The sequence below is a fragment of the Heptranchias perlo genome, chromosome 15 (genome assembly GCF_035084215.1).
Source record: "Heptranchias perlo isolate sHepPer1 chromosome 15, sHepPer1.hap1, whole genome shotgun sequence".
Taxonomy (NCBI): Eukaryota; Metazoa; Chordata; class Chondrichthyes; order Hexanchiformes; family Hexanchidae; genus Heptranchias; species Heptranchias perlo.
In genome coordinates this window covers 25,199,848-25,223,857 of record NC_090339.1, presented here as the reverse complement: position 1 = coordinate 25,223,857, position 24,010 = coordinate 25,199,848, and the positions used below count along the sequence as shown (strand labels likewise).

The window sequence follows — 24,010 nt, the reverse complement described above, 5'->3', positions numbered from 1 at the left end:
CAATCAATAGGAGTGAGACCGTACGGTTTTTTAAACTCGAGTTTCAGCCTGTCTCTACCCTCCCCAAACACCATATATTTCAAGCAGTAAAACACAGCACTGTGGAAGGGTGGGGTGGGATGTGGGTTTAAACCCCTTCCCCTGATCACCTGCAATGCTAAGTTCCCAATCACAGCTGTGTTACTTGGTGCTCCTCCACAGGCAAGAAAGGAAAATCAGTGGGAGATTAATTTATGGGCTATTCCCACTCACAGTCAAGTGGCCAGCTCTGAGCTACATTGCCAAAGTTTTATCCATCTTCTCAGGTGGAATTTGATAAGTGGCACAAGGATACCAGGGAATGAAGACAAAAATAGAAGTCGTGGAGTTTGAAAAAATCTCAACATTTTTGAAATGTCCTTTTTTGATTGTGCAGCATTTTAACAAATAAGCATGGACAAAAAGTTGTCTCAAGGCTGATTTGCAATAGGTCTGTGAGTGACAGATGATCCTGTGGTAATGTGAACCTTTGAAACCAGTCTCCTACATTGCATAATTGTTTTATGAACAGTAATGAAATCACTTAAAGCACTGGAGCACAAAGTTTCCAAGAACTTGTCAACCAGATATAGGGCATATTGGATATAGGGCATGTTGGGATGTGACTTAAATCGTGTGTCCCCTTTACTAAGCACAAATGCTTTATGAGGCTCAAGCTTCAGCTGTTATCTGTGGTATCTTCAGCTTGTATTTACTTTAGATAAGAGATTCAACAGGAGCTGATCTCAAAAAATTCACCTCAGCACATTTATTGTAAATAGAGAAGTTAACTTGTTTCAACCATAATTTTACCTTCTCGGCCAAATGCCCCACTGGACTTGGTTGGACTTTTGGATGGACTGTTGTGCAGAATCAGGGCATTTCATTGCGGGGGATGGGATAACAAAAAGGAAAAGCTAACCATGATCAGGCCTGTCCCACAGAACCACACATCCGATCAACTGATAATGGAGCCACATTGAAAGCTTTGCATACAAGATTAAATGTAAGAGATTAAAACAGAGCGCAGGAGAAACATCTTTACGCAGAGAGTTGCAAAACTGCGGAATTCTCTTCCAGGGTCAGTGGTTGAAGCAGAAACTATGTCAATATTCAAGATTAAATTGGATAGAAAGATGAAAGAAAAGGGGCTGAAGGTGGGTAAATGAGATAGAACTATTTGCTCACGTGGAGGGTAAACGCGACATGGATTGGATGGGTCGAATGACCTGTTTCCATGTTGTAACTTCTATGTATTTCTAGGTATAGCAGTCCTAAAAATGTTCAGCAGCTAAACTGCTTTTCGCCTATGGGGGAAGGAGAAACTGCAGTGATGGAAAGGTGATGAAAAGCTGCTAATTTTATTAAATAAAAATGGATTCAAAAGTAGAAAATGTCACTCTCTCAGAAGCTCAGAGGGTAAACGCACCATCCAGTGTGCTACTGAAGAACACAGGCCAGAAAGTTCCAGGCCTAATCCTCTTTCTGTGCTGAATTCTCAGTATCAGCTGGGCACTACCGTAGATGTTAGTGTCCTTTGGATAGGAGGGGATACATTAGTCAGGGTTCTCACCCTTAATCGCTATCCATGACTCCTGCTGCAAGTGCGCATGTTTGGATACTGGTCAAGGACAGAACTGGACGTGGCTATGATGCCACCCTCATGGGTTACAGAAATTCAAACAAAGAGTTAACTTGCTGAACCATGGTTGTTGGAGCATACTTTATAGAATCATAGAAAGTTACGGCACAGAAGGATGCCATTTGGCCTACCGTGTCCGTGCCAGCCGAAAAAGACCGATCCAGCTTAATCCCATTTTCCAGCACTTAGTCCATCGCCCTGTAGGTTACGGCACTTCAAGTACACATCCATGTACTTTTTAAATGAGTTGAGGGTTTCTGCCTCTACCACCCTTTCAGGCAGTGAATTCCAGACCCCCACCACCCTCTGGGTGAAAAAAATTCTCCTCAGCTCCTGTCTAATCCTTCTACCAATCACTTTAAATCTATGCCCCCTGGTCACTGACTCCTCTGCTAAGGGAAATAGTTCCTCCCTTTCCACTCAATCTAGTCCTGTCATAATTTTATATACCTTAATTAAATCTCCCCATAGCCTTCTTTGTTCCAAAGAAAACAACGGCAGCCCATCCAATCTTTTCTCACAGCTAAAATCCTCCAGCCCTGGCAACATCCTCATAAAACTCCTCTGTACCCTTTCTATTGCAATCACATCTTTCCTGTAATGTGGTGACCAGAACTGTACGCAGTACTCAAGCTGTGGCCTAACCAGTGTTTTATACAGTTTTAGCATAACCTCCCTGCTCTTATATTCTATGCCTCAGCTAATAAAGGAAAGTATCCCATATGCCTTTTTAACCACCTTATCTACCTGTCCTGCTACCTTTAAGGATCTGTGGACATGCACTATAAGGTCCCTTTGTTCTTCTACACATCTCAGTATCTTCCCATTTATTGTATATTCCCTTGCCTTGTTTGCCCTCCCCAAATGTATTACCTCACACTTCTCTGGATTGAATTCCATTTGCCACTTTTCTGCCCACCTGACCAGTCCATTGATATCTTCCTGCAGTCTACGGCTTTCCTCCTATCAACCACATGACCAATTTTTGTATCATCTGCAAACTTCTTGATCAAGCCCCCCACATTCAAGTCCAAATCATTATTATTTTTTTATATATTCGTTCATGGGATGTGGGCGTCGCTGGCAAGGCCGGCATTTATTGCCCATCCCTAATTGCCCTCGAGAAGGTGGTGGTGAGCCGCTTTCTTGAACCGCTGCAGTCCGTGTGGTGACGATTCTCCCACAGTGCTGTTAGGAAGGGAGTTCCACGATTTTGACCCAGCGACGATGAAGGAACAGCGATATATTTCCAAGTCAGGATAGTGTGTGACTTGGAGGGGAACGTGCAGGTGGTGTTGTTCCCATGTGCCTGCTGCTCTTGTCCTCCTAGGTGGTAGAGGTCGCGGGTTTGGGAGGTGCTGTCGAAGAAGCCTTGGCGAGTTGCTGCAGTGCATCCTGTGGATGGTACACACTACAGCCACTGTGCTCCAGTGGTGAAGGGAGTGAATGTTTAGGGTGGTGGATGGTGTGCCAATCAAGCAGGCTGCTTTATCTTGGATGGTGTCGAGCTTCTTGAATGTTGTTGGAGCTGCACTTATCCAAGCAAGTGGAGAGTATTCCATCACACTCCTGACTTGTGCCTTGTAGATGGTGGAAAGGCTTTGGGGAGTCACTCGCCACAGAATACCCAGCCTCTGACCTGCTCTCGTAGCCACAGTATTTATATGGCTGGTCCAGTTAAGTTTCTGGTCAATGGTGACCCCCAGGATGTTGATGGTGGGGGATTCGGCGATGGTAATGCCGTTGAATGTCAAGGGGAGGTGGTTAGACTCTCTCTTGTTGGAGATGGTCATTGCCTGGCACTTATCTGGCACGAATGTTACTTGCCACTTATGAGCCCAAGCCTGGATGTTGTCCAGGTCTTGGACTACTTCATTATTTGAGGGGTTGCGAATGGAACTGAACACTGCGCAATCATCAGCGAAGATCCCCATTTCTGACCTTATGATGGAGGGAAGGTCATTGATGAAGCAGCTGAAAGAAAAGACATACTTGCTCTCGAGGCAGTACAAAGAAGGTTCACTCAGTTAATCCCGGGGATGAGGGGGCAGACGGACGTATGAGGAGAGGTTGAGTAGATTGGGACTCTACTCATTGGAGTTCAGAAGAATGAGAGGCGATCTTATTGAAACATATAAGATTGTGAAGGGGCTTGATCGGGTGGATGCGGTAAGGATGTTCCCAAGGATGGGTGAAACTAGAACTAGGGGGCATAATCTTAGAATAAGGGGCTGCTCTTTCAAAACGGAGATGAGGAGAAACTTCTTCACTCAGAGGGTAGTAGGTCTGTGGAATTTGCTGCCCCAGGAAGCTGTGGAAGCTACATCATTAAATAAATTTAAAACAGAAATAGACAGTTTCCGAGAAGTAAAGGGAATTAGGGGTTACGGGGAGCGGGCAGGAAATTGGACATGAATTTAGATTTGAGGTTAGGATCAGATCAGCCATGATCTTATTGAATGGCGGAGCAGGCTCGAGGGACCGATTGGCCTACTCCTGCTCCTACAATGTCCTGGGGCTGAGATGATTGGCCTCCAACAACCACTACCATCTTCCTTTGTGCTAGGTATGACTCCAGCCACTGGAGAGTTTTCCCCGATTCCCATTGACTTCAATTTTACTAGGGCTCCTTGGTGCCACACTCGGTCAAATGCTGCTTTGATGTCAAGGGCAGTCACTCTTATCTTACCTCACCTCTGGAATTCAGCTCTTTTGTCCATGTTTGGACCAACGCTGTAATGAGGTCTGGAGCAGAGTGGTCCTGGCGGAACCCAAACTGAGCATCGGTGAGCAGGTTATTGGTGAGTAAGTGCCGCTTGATAGCACTTTCGATGATACCTTCCATCACTTTGCTGATGATTGAGAGTAGACTGATGGGGCGGTAATTGGCCGGATTGGATTTGTCCTGCTTTTTGTGGACAGGACATACCTGGGCAATTTTCCACATTGTCGGGTAGATGCCAGTGTTGTAGCTGTACTGGAACAGCTTGGCTGGAGGCGCAGCTAGTTCTAGAGCTCAAGACTTCAGCACTGCAGCCGGGATGTTGTCGGGGCCCATAGCCTTTGCTGTATCCAGTGCACTCAGCCGTTTCTTGATATCACGTGGAGTGAATCAAATTGGCTGAAGACTAGCTTCAGTGATGGTGGGGATATCGGGAGGAGGCCGAGATGGATCATCCACTTGGCACTTCTGGCTGAAGGTGGTTGCAAATGCTTCAGCCTTGTCTTTTGCACTCATGTGCTGGACTCCTCCATCATTGAGGATGGGGATGTTTGCAGAGCCTCCTCCTCCTGTTAGTTGTTTAATTGTCCACCACCATTCACGACTGGATGTGGCAGGACTGCAGAGCTTTGATCTGATCCGTTGGTTGTGGAATCGCTTAGCTCTGTCTATAGCATGATGCTTCCGCTGTTTAGCATGTATGTAGTCTTGAGTTATAGCTTCACCAGGTTGGCACCTCATTTTTAGGTACGCCTGGTGCTGCTCCTGGCATGCTCTTCCACACATCTCATTGAACCAGGGTTGATCCCCTGGCTTGTTGGTAATGGTAGAGTGAGGAATAAGTCGGACCATGAGGTTACAGATTGTGCTGGAATACAATTCTGCTGCTGCTGATGGCCCACAGCGTCTCATGGGTCCAGTTTTGAGCTGCTAGATCTGTTCTGAATCTATTCCATTTAGCACAGTGGTAGTGCCACACAACACGTTGGATGGTGTCCTCAGTGCGAAGACGGGACTTCGTCTCCATGAGGACTGTGCGGTGGTCATTCCTACCAATACTGTCATGGACAGATGCATTTGCGACAGGTAGATTGGTGTGGACAAGGTCAAGTAAGTTTTTCCCTCGTGTTGGTTCGCTCACCACCTGCCGCAGGCCCAGTCTGGCAGCTATGTCCTTCAGGACTCGGCCAGTAGTGGTGCTACCGAGCCACTCTTGGTGATGGACACTGAAGTCCCCCACCCAGAGTACGTTTTGTGCCCTTGCTATCCTCAGTGCTTCCTCCAAGTGGTGCTCAACATGGAGGAGGACTGATTCATCAGCTGAGGGAGGACGGTAGGTGGTAATCAGCAGGAGGTTTACTTGCCCATGTTTGACCTGCTGCCATGAGATTTCATGGGGTCCGGAGTCAATGTTGAGGACTCCCAGGACCACTCCCTCCTGACTGTATATCACTGTACCGCCACCTTTGGTGGGTCTGTCCTGCCGATGGGACAGGACATACCCAGGGATGGTGATGGAAGATTCTGGGACGTTGGCTGAAAGGTATGATTCTGTGAGTATGGCTACGTCAGGCTGTTGCTTGACTAGTCTGTGGGACAGCTCTCCCAATTTTGGCACAAGTCCCCAGATGTTAGTGAGGAGGACTTTGCAGAGTCGACTGGGCTTGGTTTGCCGTTGTCGTGTCCGGTGCCTAGTGGTCCGATGCCGGGTGGTCTGTCAGGTTTTATTCTTATTATGACTTTTCGTAGTGAGATTTTACAACTGAGTGGCTTGCTAGGCCATTTCTGAGGGCAATTAAGAATCAACCACATTGCTGTGGGTCTGGAGTCACATATAGGCCAGACTGGGTAAGGACGACAGGTTTCCTTCCCTAAAGGACATTAGTGAACCAGATGGGTTTTTACGACAGTCCGGTAGTTTCATGGCCACCATTACTGATACTAGTATTTTAATTCCAGATTTTTATTTAATTAATTGAATTTAATTAATTGAATTGAATTCACCAGCTGCCGTGGTGGGATTTGAACTCATGACTCTGGATTTTAGTCCAGGCCTCTGGATTACTAGTCCAGTAACATAACCACTATGCACAAAAAGCAAGGGACCTAGTACTGAGCCTTGCGGGACCTCACTGGAATCAGCCTTCCAGTCGCAAAAACACCAGTCAACCATTATTACCCTTTGCTTCCTGCCACTGAGCCAATTTTGGATCCAACTAGCCACTTTCCCTTGGGTCCTATGGGCTTTTACTTTTTTGACCAGTTAGCCATCTGGGACCTTGTCAAAAGCCTTGCTAAAATCCATGTACATTACATCAAGTGCGTTACCCTCATCGACCCTCCTTGTTACCTACTCAAAAAATTAAATCAAGTTCGTCAGACACGACCTTCCCTTCACAAATTCATGCTGACTGTCCTTGATTAACCCATGCCTTTCTAAATGATGATTTGTGTTTCTTTGGGCTATTGGGAAACCTGCTTCCATTTCTAAAAGTTGTTTTGCATGACTAGCAACGATCAGGGTTATGAGACATCTGTCCTTGTTACAGTTTTGTCCAGCTACTCTCTGTTGCTACTTAATATACAAAAAGAAAGGCCACACTATTTACATGGAGAAATTGCAGGGAAAGATTAGCATTTTCATTAGGCCGGATTTTGCTCTGACAATAATGGCGAGGCTAACAGAGCTTATTGTTATTTCAGTGCATCTGGTACAGCAACTTCCGACGACCACACATGTGCAGCAGTCAAACGTGGAAATCCAGAAGTTCCTCTATCACATGCCGCTGCTCCTCCATCAGCTTCACAAGAACTGCATCTCGCTGGCTGACTCACCGTTAAAATGAATGCAATGGTGTGAAGTTCCTCCATTGCCCTGATGGAAACAAAGTAATCTTGCCAAAAAAAGGTATGTCAAGTTTTTTAAGTCTAAGAAAACTTTTAACTGCATGGTTAGCCTTAATGACTGCCAAACAACCTCTCTGGCACTGAAAATTAACTTTTACAAGTGTGGAGTCTCATTCCATTAGATTTTAATTGTTGTTCGACATTTTAAAAAAATTAAAAATTTAAATTTGTTTTACTTTTTCTTTCTGTCTCTCTTATTTGTCTCTTAATTCAATATTTCTTACCCTCTCTTTATTTCGCTTCCTGTACCTGATTTGGCATTGAATTCACTATTCTAACTTACACTCCCTGGTTCTGACTCTGTGCTGCTCATTAACGATGCTTCAATCTGATTGGTTAAGGGGATACACTGTTGCTCACCCCATCCACACAGGTCCTTGGATGCCCTGTAGAGAGTGCTGCACTGGATTGAGTTCTTGATAAGAGGAACTTGCCGTGCAAAAGTCCATGGACAAGTACAAGTCTGCCGTTCATTCGTGGCTCAGAACAAAATCCAGCCCATTGCATTTGACATGTTTTGATCTCATTCAATGCTTTTTTCGGTAAAGGCGCTGCTTAGCATGGTATTGATTCACATAGATGTAAAAATTTACAGTCTGTGCTATGTCAGCGTTCTTAACTAGGGCACTGGAGGCTCTAGAGTTGGCCCCTAAGCTAGGGAAGGGAAAAGTATGTCAGGGCTTCTGCCCCTCATTACTATCCACTGACTGGAAAATGTGTGTGCATGTGTCAGGTGAGGGCAGGATACAGGCTGGCTATGATGCCTTCCTTAATGGAATAGCCAGCCAACATTCATTCAAGGCTACATTCTCTTGATAGGTGCCACTAAACAACATTTTTGAGGTGGGTGGGGGTGGAGTTTAAATTTTCCCTGAAATTCAGGCATCGCTCCCCAAAAGCATGAAAGAATCCCAAAAACTTTGAGATGTCAGGGAAAAAATCCTGCAAGTTCCCAGGTCTGAAAATATTTGATTTGAGAATATGTCCACCATTCTGTTAGTTAATAAAACCAATGAGGTTGTCACCAAAAACTACTCATGTATTTTTTTTTCTCTCCCTTGTTTGAGGACTGACTCATATGTGTTCATTACTAAGATGTAATCTTTAAAGTTGCCAAATACTTGGCAAATAATCTGATGCAACAGCCAGTCAGATAAAGAGATTGGATCAGAACAGTCACTGTCCTTAAGGACTCCAGTCACAGACCCAGACTTGATCCGACAACCTGTAAACTTCACAGCGGCTGAAACATTTGCCTGACAGGTTTGAAAGATGGAAGCTGGAGGCTGGAGAACAGGACTAATGTTTGCATTTGTTATTTTATTGGTGTTTTGCTCCCAGGTAGGTGAGATTATTGTTAGTCCGATCTGGACACTTGCAAAATAATGAGAGTTGATATTTATGCATTGTACATGCCTCTACAATCTTACTTCTTTTTCATTTCTGCTTACCTGTGTGGACAAATGGCCTCTCCGGTGTGGCACTGAGACATACAGACTAGTAAGGTCCCAGGTTTGTTCCCTGGACTGTGCTGCATTAGACAATCTCAGCTACACAGCAGTTGGATTGCTACAATCCTTTTCAGCACGCTTGGGCTGAGAAGATGAAAAATCAGCTAAGGATCCTGATTTCTGTTTCGTGATATCTGCTGGATACTGTGCATGTGCGGGTGTCTGATGAGGACAGGACTGGGCACCCCTTAATTCCTTCCATGGTCAATAACCTGCTGACACTGTCTCGGCTCAAAGATGAAGACCGGACACCTGGGTGAGATACTGAAAGGCTGCAAGTGCATATTGCCCAACAAAAGTCAATGGGGGTCATTTTGACTTTGGGTGATAGTGTAAAATGGGTACTATCTGGAGAGATGTGTAATGGATGGCTGAATTTATATCACCCAAAGTCAAAATTACCCCCTGTGTCTTCAGGAGAGGAGAGGAAAAGTAGAGAAGACAGGAGGGGGGGGGGGGGGAATCTTCCTTTCTTAAGGTAGTACTGGATTGGCAGAAGACAAAAGGAACAATGGCTTTTTTGGTGCTTACAATAGGTTTTACTTATTCCGAGGAGGAAATTATAAGATGATCGAAACAAGTACAGGGGCAGGCTTACTGAAGGTGGATCTAAATTAATTCATATCAGTGCAGTGATATCCTGCTGATAATGACATACCCTTGGGTGATTCCCATTAGGATACTCCACAATGAAGCATAGATTCAAAGGGTCTATTCAGTCATGCAGGGAGTGGTATCATTATATTAGCCCAAGCATGGCTAGAGCTTTCCTTTCCCTCACTAATTAGCAGGAGACTATGTTGAATATTTGTACTGTCTGACACAAATCTTCTGCTTCACACATGAGAACAACTCTGATGTTAAGAGGTAGGAATATTTATTTTGAAATATGATTGAAATCATTAATTGTTCATATTTAACCAGGAATATGCAACAGTTAAAACAAAGGGGTAGAATTTTCACAGGGCTTCTCCTGATCATCTGCCATAATTTCAGTGGAAGATCCTGGAAACCTTAGGGAAACTTTGCAAACACTGCAGCTTCTACGGATCTTCTGCTGTAGTAACACAGGACGATTGGGAGAACTCCCACAGAAATTCTACCCCAAAGTGAATAACAGCTGCCCAAAATAGTGCAGACAAGAATTTAATGCAGATATGTGAATCAGTGCTCTAAAAATAACAAAAAGATCAAATTAAGTCCCCAGGTGATTAGTGAATCATTGCCTAATGCTTTTAAAGGCATGTTGATTATTCCTTCAGGCTTCTGTATGCTATAGATGAACATTGATAGAGATTTCCTTGAAGATTCTAGAATGTGTACGATTTGGAATGCACTGCCTGAAACTGCGGTGGAAGCAGATTCAAAAATAACTTTCAAAAGGAAATTGGATAAATACTTGAAGGGGAAAAGTTTGCAGGGCTATGGGGAAAGGGCAGGGGGAGTGGGACTAAATGGATAGCTCTTTCAAAGAGCTGGCACAGGCATGATGGGCCGAATGGCCTCCTTCTGTGCTGTATCATTCTATGATTCTTGTTACAAATTCGGGTCTGCTATCGATATCTCCTTAGGTTCGGTGGTGTCAATTGTTCCCTTAAGTGGTCTCAGCACCTATTTTTTAATGGAAATTGACTCTCACTGTTCTATGTCTACCTGTGCAATTGTGGGACCCAAGAGTGTAACAATGAACCTCTCTTGTGATCTGGACCAGACCTCCGTGTCTTACGCATGTGTACTCTTTCAATCTCTCCAAAGGTGGACTGAGTTAACAAAAGTGAGGTGAATTTTGGTTCGAAAGCAAGGATTAATCAGGGATAGTCAACATGGCTTTGTCAAGGGAAGATCATGTCTGACTAATTTGATTGAATTTTTTGAGGGGGTGACTAGGCGTGTGGATGAGGGTAACGCGGTGGATGTGGTATACATGGATTTCAGTAAGGCCTTCGATAAAGTCCCCCACAGGAGACTGGTCAAGAAGGTACGAGCCCATGGAATCCAGGGTGCCTTGGCACTTTGGATACAAAACTGGCTTAGTGGCAGAAGGCAGAGGGTGATGGTCGAAGGTTGTTTTTGTGACTGGAAGCCTGTGGCCAGTGGGGTACCACAGGGATCGGTGCTGGGTCCCTTGCTGTTTGTGGTCTACATTAATGACTTGGATATGAATGTAAAAGGTATGATCAGTAAGTTCGCTGATGATACAAAATTTGGTAGGGTGGTAAATAGCGAGGAGGATAGCCTCAGTCTGCAGGACGATATAGATGGGTTGGTCAGATGGGCGGAACAGTGGCAAATGGAATTTAACCCGGAAAAGTGCGAGGTGATGCACTTTGGAGGGACTAACAAGGCAAGGGAATACACAATGAATGGGAGGACCCTAGGCAAGACAGAGGGTCAGAGGGATCTTGGTGTGCAAGTTCACAGATCCCTGAAGGCGGCGGAACAGGTAGATAAGGTGGTAAAGAAGGCATATGGGATACTTGCCTTTATTAGCCGAAGCATAGAATATAAGAGCAAGGAGGTTATGATGGAGCTGTATAAAACACTGGTTAGGCCACAGCTGGAGTACTGTGTGCAGTTCTGGTCGCCACACTACAGGAAGGATGTGATTGCTTTGGAGAGGGTGCAGAGGAGATTCACCAGGATGTTACCAGGGCTGGAGCGCTTCAGCTATGAAGAGAGACTGGGAAGATTGGGTTTGTTTTCCTTGGAGCAGAGGAGGCTGAGGGGGGACATGATTGAGGTGTACAAAATTATGAGGGGCACAGATAGGATGGATACTAAGGAGCTTTTTCCCTTCGTTGAGGGTTCTATAACAAGGGGACATAGATTCAAGGTAAAAGGCGGGAGGTTTAGAGGGGATTTGAGAAAGAACTTTTTCACCCAGAGGGTGGTTGGAGTCTGGAACTCACTGCCTGAAAGGGTTGTGGAGGCAGGAACCCTCACAACATTCAAGAAGCATTTGGATGAGCACTTGAAATGCCATAGCATACAAGGCTACGGACCAAATGCTGGAATATGGGATTAGAGTAGACAGGGCTGATGGCCGGCGCGGACACGATGGGCCGAAGGGCCTCTATCCGTGCTGTATAACTCTATGACTCTATGAAATGTAAAGTGTTTTATTACATGGTAGATTAAACATCCAGGACAATGAGAGTCATTTGGAACAACGGTATTACATCTGTACGTGTACTGCTACAAAAATAAAGAACACGAGTGCTAGCTCACTTGTGTTACTCAACTTAAAAGAACAATCTCTTTGCATCCTGTCCTCCTGCGCAGGATAAAGATTTTCTTCCTTTGGCTTGATTTTTTGGTGCTTGTGTTCTGATTTTTAAAAACCTCTCTTCCTGACCCACAGATGTCAAAAGAATTTTTTTAACACCAAGGTGCTAGATGTCTTTCTGAATGACCAGACATGTCAGTGAATTGGCCATGGTTTGGTCCCTACATCTAGCACTTCAATCACCTTTCATCTGCCTATGGATCAACAACGCAGCACCAGGCTATTTTGAGAAGTTAACCCCTTTTAGGAAAGCTTTTGCTCAAAACACACTTAAACATAACTCATGTCCAAGTCCTTTCTGTTAAAGAATGGCCAAAGAATCCTGAACTCTGACAGTTCCATTTGGCCCAGGTTGCCCGTAGACATTCATGGGGAAATTTGCTCTGTGCACTATTTGTAGTAAGATTGATAAAGGGTTCTTTTATAAAAGCATTTACAATTTTCCTACACATAGTGTAGAGATGAACTCTTCCCTGTTAGTGCTTTAAGTTTCTTCATAACACTAACTCTGTTATAGATTGCTTAGCCAGTCTGCCTGGATTTGAAATCTGCACAAAGTCTTTGTTGGTGAAGAATTATTCAACACATTTGTCATTCGTTCTTGATCTTTAACATCCTGTATCTGTATATAACTGAACTATTCTTTTGGTCCTTCTTAATGGTATCCACAATCTTCTCTGATAACCAGTTACTCCTTGTAACATTAGTTTGAATTTATTCTCAGCTAACTTTTGCTAGCCTTCCAGTACTTTTTAAATTTCTTGTACCTTTTAAAGTATTGTAATTCTGCTGAATTAATTCATATGCAGGTATCTATTATGAATTGAATCTGTTTATTTGTTAGCATATTGTTCTTTATTTTCTATTTAGCAATTATCTTGTTTTTTTTAAATTCAAGTTGGATTCAAAGCCCATCCAGAATGAAGGTTCTCAGAGATCACCTCTTCTTAGACGTGTTTCCCGGAACACTCCTTTCTGGAGGATGGTCAGTGGCAGTAAACCCATTCGAGCCGACTGTCAGCACAACTACGAGTGTAGTACAAAAACCTGCAGGTAAAGCCAGTATAAAATAATTATGTTGGGAACAAATAATCACCTGTACATAATCTCTGGCATTTCAGACCCCTTGTGTAACTGCTCACCACCACCTTTTCAAGGGCAATTAAGGATGGGCAATAAATGCTGGCCTTGCCAGTGACGCCACATCCCATGAACGAATAAAGATAAAAAACTCCCATCCAGTTCAAACCCCATGTGTGGTATAACAGTGAACAATCCCCTTGCAGCTCAGACTCCAAACGTGGTATAATAACTTCAAATAATTCCCTGCACATCACACTCCACGTGTAGAATAACTGTGAATAATTCCTGCATCTCCCACCTTATGCGTAGCAAAATTGCAAATAACCCGCTGGAGCAGGCCACTACCTGTCCTATTGGTTAGAAGTTGGTACCTGAACTGGAGATCTTACACAAGAAAGATAATAGTAGGGAAAAAAATGTTCAATGACCCATTTGCAGTTCACAATTTAATTATGCCACTCTCCCATTATGTGGAATTGTCAGTCTCTAACTTTGCATTCCAAATCTTGCTTCACCTCCCTGCGCGTAATTGGCAATCTAGTGCCAACCACTGCCAAATTACAGATAATTGTAAACAATTTTACAACACCAAGTTATAGTCCAGCAATTTTATTTTAAATTCACAAGCTTTCGGAGATTTCCTCCTTCCTCAGGCAAATGTTTCAAGAGCTCCTTGAAGCCTACGCATTTATACATATAGAACAATACATGGTGTTTACAGACTGCCCCTGCAACTGCCCGTTGCCAAGGCAATCACCGTGTTCAGACAGAGAGGTGTCACCTGCAGAACCCCCGAATACACATTCAACAAAAAAACAAACAGGGAAAAAAAAGAGAAAAAAAAAAACACAGAGAGAGGCAGAAACCTCCGGAAGGCAGAGAGAGCCAGCAAATGACCCATTATATTAAAAACAGATAACATTTGTTCGCTGGTGGGGTAACGTGTAGCGTGACATGAACCCAAGATCCCGGTTGAGGCCGTCCTCGTGGGTGCGGAACTTGGCTATCAATTTCTGCTCGACGATTTTGCGTTGTCGTGTGTCTCGAAGGCCGCCTTGGAGTACGCTTACCCGAAGGTCGGTGGATGAATGTCCATGACTGCTGAAGTGTTCCCCGACTGGGAGGGAACCCTCCTGTTTGGCGATTGTTGCGCGGTGTCCGTTCATCCGTTGTCGCAGCGTCTGCATGGTCTCGCCAATGTACCATGCTCTGGGGCATCCTTTCCTGCAACGTATGAGGTAGACAACGTTGGCCGAGTCACAGGAGTATGAACCATGCACCTGGTGGGTGGTGTCCTCTCGTGTGATGGTGGTATCTGTGTCGATGATCTGGCATGTCTTGCAGAGGTTACCGTGGCAGGGTTGTGTGGCGTCGTGGACGCTGTTCTCTTGAAAGCTAGGTAGTTTGCTGCGAACGATGGTCTGTTTGAGGTTGGGTGGCTGTTTAAAGGCGAGTAGTGGAGGTGTGGGGATGGCCATAGCGAGGTGTTTGTCCTCATTGATGACATGTTGAAGGCTGCGGAGAACATGGCGTAGTTTCTCCGCTCCGGGGAAGTACTGGACGACAAAGGGTACTCTGTTGGTTGCGTCCCGTGTTAGTCTCCTGAGGAGGTCTATGCGATTTTTTGCTGTGGCCCGTCGGAACTGTCGATCGATGAGTCGAGCGTCATATCCCGTTCTTACTAGGGCGTCTTTCAGCGTCTGTAGGTGTCCATCGCGTTCCTCCTCGTCTGAGCAGACCCTGTGTATTCGCAGGGCCTGTCCATAGGGGATGGCCTCTTTGACGTGGTTAGGGTGGAAGCTGGAAAAGTGGAGCATCGTGAGGTTGTCCGTGGGCTTGCGGTAGAGTGAGGTGCTGAGGTGCCCGTCTTTGATGGAGATTCGTGTGTCCAAGAAAGAAACTGATTCTGAGGAGTAGTCCATGGTGAGCTTGATGGTGGGATGGAACTTGTTGATGTTATCGTGTAGTCTCTTTAGTGATTCCTTGCCGTGGGTCCATAGAAAGAAAATGTCGTCGATGTATCTGGTGTATAGTGTTGGTTGGAGGTCTTGTGCAGTGAAGAAGTCCTGCTCGAACTTGTGCATGAAAATGTTGGCGTATTGGGGTGCGAATTTGGTCCCCATGGCTGTTCCGTGTGTTTGGGTAAAGAACTGGTTATCGAAGGTGAAGACATTGTGATCCAGGATGAAGCGGATGAGTTGTAGGATGGCTTCCGGAGATTGGCTGTTGTTGGTGTTGAGTATTGATGCTGTCGCAGCGATGCCGTCATCGTGGGGGATACTGGTGTATAGTGCCGAGACGTCCATCGTGGTGAGAAGTGTTCCTGGTTCAACTGGTCCGTGGGTACTGAGTTTTTGTAGGAAGTCTGTAGTGTCGCGACAGAAGCTGGGGGTTCCCTGTACGATGGGTTTCAGGATGCCCTCGATGTATCCAGAGAGGTTCTCACACAGGGTTCCGTTGCCTGATACGATGGGACGTCCGGGTGTGTTGGCTTTGTGTATCTTTGGGAGGCAGTAGAAGTCTCCCACGCGGGGATTACGTGGGATGAGAATGCGTAGGATGCTTTGAAGGTCTGGATCGAAGGTCTTGATCAGTTTGTTGAGCTGGTGGGTGTGTTCTTTGGTCGGATCTGCGGGTAACCGTCTGTAGTGTTCCTGGTTGTCCAGTTGTCGGTATGCTTCTTTGCAATAGTCTGTTCTGTTCTGTATGACTATGGCTCCTCCTTTGTCCGCTGGTTTGATGACGATGTTGCGGTTGGTCTTGAGAGCGTTGATGGCGTTGCGTTGTGCTCGGGTGACATTCTGGACTGTCTTCTGAGTGCGGCTGATGAATCTGGCATTGACGCATTTCCTGACAGCTTGAGCATACATGTCCAGCTGAGGGCAGCGACCCTCCGGAGGAGTCCAGTTTGACTCTTTCCTCTTCGGTTGCTGTACCGCGGATCCCTCTGTCTGCTGTTCCGGATCGTCGATTGTCTCATTGGGTTCGCTGCTGAAATCTTGGGGTTTGTGGTAGAATTCCCGGAGCCTCATTCTCCTGATGAATTCCTCTGTGTCCGCCGCGAGACTAGTGGGGTCCATTTTGGTAGTGGGGCAGAAATTGAGCCCTCGGCTGAGAACTTCGATTTCGTCTGGTTGAAGGGTGTGGTCGGATAAATTGATAATAGACTTCCCTGTGGTTGCAACCGTGGTACCAGGGGAAGCTTGGTCGTTGCTGGTGGTGATGCCGAGTTTCTCAAGCTTCCTGCTCTTGGTTTTCATGTAGGCAGCGTAGTTCCGTTGCCTCGTCTGTTTGGCGGTATAACGTAGCTGGTCTGCTGTGTCCTGAGTACAGGTTGAGAGTATGGACTCTATCTTGGTTTCGAGGTTGTGGCGTCTGCTGTAGAGTTGGTGTATGAGATGGTTGCGGAGTGTGCGAGAGGTACGGCGGCAGAGTCTCTCAGCGTAATCCGAGTTGTATGTGGACTTGAGTGGGTTCGTGATCTGGAGTCCTTTCGGGATCTTGTCTGCTTTCTTGCAGCTCTGTAAAAACTTGATGTCTGTGTCTAAATGCGCGATCTTCTTGGATATCCTTTCCACTGTGAGCCGGCAGTTTGTGGTGTCGATGGTAGTCATGATGTGGAGATGCCGGTGATGGACTGGGGTTGACAATTGTAAACAATTTTACAACACCAAGTTATAGTCCAGCAATTTTATTTTAAATTCACAAGCTTTCGGAGAGTTCCGACGGGCCACAGCAAAAAATCGCATAGACCTCCTCAGGAGACTAACACGGGACGCAACCAACAGAGTACCCTTTGTCGTCCAGTACTTCCCCGGAGCGGAGAAACTACGCCATGTTCTCCGCAGCCTTCAACATGTCATCAATGAGGACAAACACCTCGCTATGGCCATCCCCACACCTCCACTACTCGCCTTTAAACAGCCACCCAACCTCAAACAGACCATCGTTCGCAGCAAACTACCTAGCTTTCAAGAGAACAGCGTCCACGACGCCACACAACCCTGCCACGGTAACCTCTGCAAGACATGCCAGATCATCGACACAGATACCACCATCACACGAGAGGACACCACCCACCAGGTGCATGGTTCATACTCCTGTGACTCGGCCAACGTTGTCTACCTCATACGTTGCAGGAAAGGATGCCCCAGAGCATGGTACATTGGCGAGACCATGCAGACGCTGCGACAACGGATGAACGGACACCGCGCAACAATCGCCAAACAGGAGGGTTCCCTCCCAGTCGGGGAACACTTCAGCAGTCATGGACATTCATCCACCGACCTTCGGGTAAGCGTACTCCAAGGCGGCCTTCGAGACACACGACAACGCAAAATCGTCGAGCAGAAATTGATAGCCAAGTTCCGCACCCACGAGGACGGCCTCAACCGGGATCTTGGGTTCATGTCACGCTACACGTTACCCCACCAGCGAACAAATGTTATCTGTTTTTAATATAATGGGTCATTTGCTGGCTCTCTCTGCCTTCCGGAGGTTTCTGCCTCTCTCTGTGTTTTTTTTTCTCTGTTTTTTTTCCCTGTTTGTTTTTTTGTTGAATGTGTATTCGGGGGTTCTGCAGGTGACACCTCTCTGTCTGAACACGGTGATTGCCTTGGCAACGGGCAGTTGCAGGGGCAGTCTGTAAACACCATGTATTGTTCTATATGTATAAATGCGTAGGCTTCAAGGAGCTCTTGAAACATTTGCCTGAGGAAGGAGGAAATCTCCGAAAGCTTGTGAATTTAAAATAAAATTGCTGGACTATAACTTGGTGTTGTAAAATTGTTTACAATTGTCAACCCCAGTCCATCACCGGCATCTCCACATCAAAATTACAGATAGTTCTGTGCTGCAGGTTCAGGCCCACTAGTTCTTGAATTGAAACTGGAAGAACATAACAACATAAAAAATAGGAGCAGGAGTGGGCATATGGCCCCTCAAGCCTGCTCCACCATTCAATCAGATCATGGCTGATCTTCGATCTCAACTCCACTTTGCTGCTTGATCCCCATATCCTTTGATTCCCCTAGAGTCCAAAAATTTATCTATCTCAGTCTTGAATATACTCAACGACTCAGCAACAATAGCCATTCGGGGTAGAGAATTCCAAAGATTCACAATCCTCTGAGTGAAGAAATGCCTTCTCACCTCGGTCTTAAATGGCTGACCCCTTATCCTGCGACTATGCCCTTTAGTTCTAGAATTTTGGAAGATCATAACCAATGCATCCACTATCTCTGTAGCCACCTCTTTTAGAACCCTAGGATGTAGGCCATCAGGTCCAGGGGATTTAGAAGCTTTTAGTCCCATTAGTTTCTCAAGTACTTTTCCTATACTGATAATAATTACTTTAAGTTCCTCACCTCAATAGCCCCTTGGTTCCCCACTATTTCTGGTATGCTTTTTGTGTTTTTTATTGTGAAGACAGATACAAAATATTTGTTTAGCACATCTGCTATTTTCTGATTCCCCATTATAATTTCTCCCATCTCAGCCTCTAGGGGACTTTGCTACTCTCTTCCTTTTTACATATTTACAGAAGCTCTTGCAATCCATTTTTATATTTCTTGCTAGTTTACTTTCATATTCTATTTTCTCCCTTTTTATCAATTTTTTGGTCGTCCTTTACTGGTTTCTAAAACTCTCCCAATCCTCAAGCTTACTACTCTTCTTGGTGACATTATGGGCCTTTTCTTTTAATCTAATACTATCCTTAACTTCTTTAGTTAGCCACGGGTGGACCACTTTTCCTGTGGCATTTTTATTTCTCAATGGAATGTATATTTGTTGAGAATATTGAAATATTTCTTTAAATGTTTGCCATTGCTTTTCAATCATCATACCCTTTAATTTAATTTCCCAATTTACCTTAGCCAACTCGCCCCTCATACCTATATAATTGACTTTATTTAAGTTTAAGACTCTAGTTTCGGACTTAAGTACATCACTCTCAAACTCAATGTGAAATTCTATCATACTATGATCGCTCTTCCCCAGAGGATCCTTTACTGTGAGATTACTAATTAACCCTGTCTCATTACACAATACAAGATCTAAAATAGCCTGTTCCCTGGTTGTTTCCACAATGGATTGCTCTAGGAAACTGTCTCGAATGCATTCCATGAACTCCTCCTCCAAACTACCTTTGCCAATTTGATTTGCCTAGTCTATATGAAGATTAAAGTCCCCCATGATTACTGCATTATCTTTGTTACAAGCTCCTATTATTTTATGATTAATACTCTGTCCAATGGTATAGCTACTATTAGGGGGCCTATAAACTACTCTCCAAGATTCTTACATCCTTTAGAGGGAGCAGATTTTAACACACTTAATGTGAGCTGGATTCTAACCCAGATCGCAGTGCTGAAAAGACCACGGGAGTGAATTTCCTAGGAACTTCTCCTGCTCTGCTTCTGTAACTTTGCTGGAAGTGTGGGGGAAATCCTGTTTATGCTCATAAACGGGGCATCCGTCGCACTTTTGCTGAAAGTTTTGGCAACGGAGCAGAGAAGCTCCGAGAAAATTCACCCCCTATGTCTAACCCACTACATTACCTGAATGACTGGCTTTTTAAATAACTTCCATGAGGTCGCCTCCAGGCTTTAATAAAAAGTTATTATGTTATCTATATTTACTTGGCAAAATACAAATTTCCATATCATATTCAATGCTCTTATTTTTTTTAAAAAGTGTTAACACAGAAAACAGGAAATTTTACATTCCAGGTTTTGGCTGATCTCCTTAATAAGCTATAGAAAAAGGGCTTGTAAAAGAAAACTTCCTTTTCTCTATTCTGTGCTCTCAAAGAACAGGATTGGTGGTACAGGGTTGTTTGTGCCAACAATTCTCCACAAATTGAGTCCTGGCTGAGATCATGAGACAGAAGTGCCAATGGAAATTGGGTGCTTTCTCACCTCCAATTGTATTCATTCATTTCTCAATTTTCTCGTTTTCTTTCCTGTTCTGAAGGTGCTGACACACTGGGGCACAATACCATAGGCACTGTTCATGTGGCCTGTGTGGTCACTGTTTATGTGTGAGCTTCATGTTGGCGAGCTATTTGGTTGTGTAAAATATCACAGCTGAATCTAATCCTACCCTCAATAGTTGTCTAAATGCATACAGTGTTTTAAATATACTATATAGTTATTAATTTAATGAGATAGATTAAATATATTTCTATTTGGTCAAGTGCTCTACAGTTCTTTTGGTGAAAGGCTTTACTTTTTTAAATTAACTTATTTTCCTCAGAGTGACAAGAAATGCAACATACTTTATTGCCATTAATTGAATCCAAGATGTCTCTAATGTCTGGGATTATTTTGGTGTGCAGATATAAAGAACCTTGGCCTCTTTTGTGTATGTACTAATGGCTGGCTTAAGAGTGGTAGAAGCTTAAAAGTAAATTGTCTGTGTGCATTTTCGGTGGGAATGTGCTTTGCTAGTAGAAATGAAGTGTAAGGATATCTTAAGAATTGAGGCAAAAAAAAGTAACTTTGACAGTCTCTTTGCTCAAAAGGGATATGATTTTGGAAAATAATAAGACTTTACTAAAGATCCACATTGATTGCAATAGACATGATGATTGCTTCACTTTGCGATGTACACTGTATTATTCTGTTTTTCAGAGGTGGGCATTGCACACAATCAAAATTTGTGTCCTGAGAAAAAGTCGTCCTTGTATTTCATCCATCTAGATGAACAATATTAATCAAACTGAACTAGGTACTGATACAGAATGAAGCCTATCTCCATAGGTCTTATTTACTTTCCTTTTCCCTATCATGTTTTTGATCTGTAAGTAAAAAGCATTGTTCACTTCTTCTTATGACACAGACTTAAGGTGATTGGCAAAAGAACCAGAGGAACCATTTTTTTACACAGAGAGTTGTTATGATCTGGAATGCATTGCCTGAAAGGGTGGAGGAAGTAGATTCAATAATAACTTTCAAAAGGGAATTGGATAAATACTTAAAGGGAAAAAAAATACAGGGCTCTGGGGAAAAAGCAGGGGAGTGGGACTAATTGGATAGCTCTACCAAAGTGCCAGCACAGGCATGATAGGACAGATGGCCTCCTTCTGTGTTGTAACATACTATGACACCATGTCTTCCATTTTCTAATTATTTCTCTGCGGCTTTGTTCTTTTCCATCTCCTCTCATTCTGTCTCCCTGTGAGAGGTAAACAGACCCTTGTACATTGCTACCATTATTGTGATGTCACCAATCTGCTGATGCTCCTACTGATACTACATGGTAGTACAGTTACTACATGTTACTCTTTATTCTAATTATTATAAAATGACTGAAAATTGAAAAGAAATGTGCAACAACACAAGATTTCAATCCAATTCTTTACTTGATATCCAAGCTATCTGTGGGTATTACAAATGGGGTCTGGTCAGTTCAGTTTGTTATATTCCTGTCCTTTTACCACTAGTTTCTGGGTTCCAATCCAGCCCAAATTGATGGGATGAAAGTCTTCTCTCTCTGCTTGCTGTAAGGACCCAACTTGAAATGCATTTGGCATTCTCATCCTGGTTCCTAGTGCAAGTAGGCTCACAGGCCAAAACTGCATGTAATTTGGCACAAGATAGATATAGACGAGGGAGGCCAATCAGCCCATCTTAGCTCATCCATCCAGAATTTTAAAAAAACTTATTTTTCCCCAACCCTTCATCTAACTGTCTCTTGAATGAGTCTAAGGCTTGTGCCTCCAATACCCTGCCTAGAAGACAGTCTTCCCTCATAACTTAATCCTCTGATGCTAGGGGTCAGCCTTGTGACTCTTCTCTATGCCACCTCCATGGCTTGAATGTTTTCTTTATTTCTTGGTGACCAAAACACAGTACTGTAGGTGAAGTCTGACCAGGGCACTGGACAGTCATCGGCACTAATTAAAAGTGAACTGGCAGTCTCACTCAAAGTCAAAAAGGATGCCTGATGATGGAAATGGAAAAATAACATTAGTGCAGTAGGGTGGTCTTACAACGTTACTATTAAGGCATATTTTTCTTCTTAGGTTAGCAGTAAGGCATATTACTGAGAAATAGCAGGAGCTTTACTCTGCATCTAATCCATGCCATACCTGACTTGAAGGGGCAGTAAAGGAGAAGCTTTATTCCGCTTCTAATCTATGCAATACTTGAACTGGAAATGCTTGTTGCTAATATTGGTGCAAAAGTGTATTACTCCCTAGGACTGAAATTAACAGAAAGTTACTCAAAAAAAAGTATAGAAAAATGGAATTATTACAACTGAGGCAACTTAGTAGCTATTTCATTCCTCACACTAACTCAACTCTTATTATAGAAACTTTGTCCAGAATTGACTTTGTAAATATTTTAATAATAATGGAATTTATGTTTCTGTTGTCATTGTATCCATACAATGTTGTTTTGTTGAAATAAATAATTACAACTGTACAGTGTGGTTGTTCTGAATATAATGAACTTTATATGTTAGGGCCATCAGGGTATAAAAGGAGTCTTGCCATTAGGATTCCTTTATGATTATACGGATGATACGAATAAGGACAGCAATTGTTATTTTTATGTTAATACCTCACGAATAAAAACAAATTATTTATCCTATTAAAAGATCAACCCTACTAAGTAGGAGACCCCCATAAGTAAATTTAAATGTTTCATAGAATGGTATATACCTGAACAACTTATAATTCTTATAAATCGCCTGCCAATTGAAATATGTGTAACATGACCGTAAAATAAATGAGAGCTGTCAGCATCAGGGAAATATTAGAAGTGACATTTGTTAGAAAGCCAAACTGACAGCAAACTCATTCAAAAATATGCAGATCTGTTTTCTTAATACAAGTCTTCTTTATTTATGATCTCTCATCTTCAGTTAGTCTGGCTTAGTCACCTTTGTTGCCAACAGGCTGGCTAATTGAACCCTGCTCCAGATAGTCCTGGCGAGTGGAGACCGGAGCTCTGGCTCTAAATTCTGGATTGACATCCAGTGGGATACTTGTGTCCAGTAGGTGTGGGTGGCCCCCCTCATCATATGGGTTGAGGGAGCCCATAAACCCCTCCCACCATATAGGACTAACCACCCTATCAGCTGGTATAAAGTGGTTACTGCCATGGAAGGAGCATTCACGTCACAGCCAAGGGAAGAGTGTGAAGAAACAAAACAACCTTGAGAATTGATTTCTTGTATATCCCCCTCATCAGCCATTAACCTCAACTCTTTCCAGACCAGCTAATTCAGGACACCTTGGCTGCGGTTGCCATCTTTTTCAAGGTCCAAAAATGGGCAGAATATGGGGCTGGAGTTGGGAAAAGGAGCATAGCTTAGAGGGAAAAAACTTAATAATTGTATTACAGCAAATTATTTCACCTGTTGATGATCTCAACATTCAACTGATATATTCCAATGTTATCTCTCAGTTTGTTGTTGCAGGACTTCCTGCCTCTTACCTTTTTGGCAACTCTTTGTTTAGATGCTACAGCTCTAGATGCAGAACTATTAACTCTGGAGACTGGCTGTCCCTCCCATGGCTGGTAGATTTACAATCACAAAACAGTTTGAATCCAGTTTTGAATTTTAAACCCCACAAAGTAGAATAAAAAATCTGCACAAACTGCAGAAAACTGAATATTCAGTGCCAAGTTTACATCAAAAATAAAGAAGATGGGTGGCAACCTTATCTACAGCCCTTGTCCTCTTCCATTCACCCAACAATCCCTCACCCTTGCCAAGCTCCACTGACTCCCTATGCCCAAAGGATTGATTTCAAGATTCTTGTCCTCATCTTTAAGTCCACAGTCTGTCCTCTACTATATCCATATCCATCAGCAAAACATAATTTT

The 24,010-nt window shown here is 43.8% G+C and overlaps 1 protein-coding gene across 2 annotated transcripts in view; it reads left to right on the top strand.

Annotated features, from left to right (window-relative positions):
• Positions 1-22,523, top strand: part of leap2 (liver-expressed antimicrobial peptide 2) — a 59,696-nt gene extending 37,173 nt beyond the window's left edge. Inside the window, exons 1-3 of one of the 2 annotated variants that reach the window (XM_067996646.1) lie at positions 8,506-8,630; positions 12,985-13,139; positions 20,804-22,523. In XM_067996646.1, coding sequence (XP_067852747.1) covers positions 8,562-8,630; positions 12,985-13,139; positions 20,804-20,840 — 261 coding nt within the window. In that variant the 5' untranslated portion in view covers positions 8,506-8,561 and the 3' untranslated portion in view covers positions 20,841-22,523. Of the gene's footprint in view, positions 1-7,085; positions 7,291-8,505; positions 8,631-12,984; positions 13,140-20,803 lie in introns of those variants that run through there. The other variant, XR_010965720.1, reaches the window with a different exon arrangement.
• Positions 22,524-24,010: the final 1,487 nt, after the last annotated feature.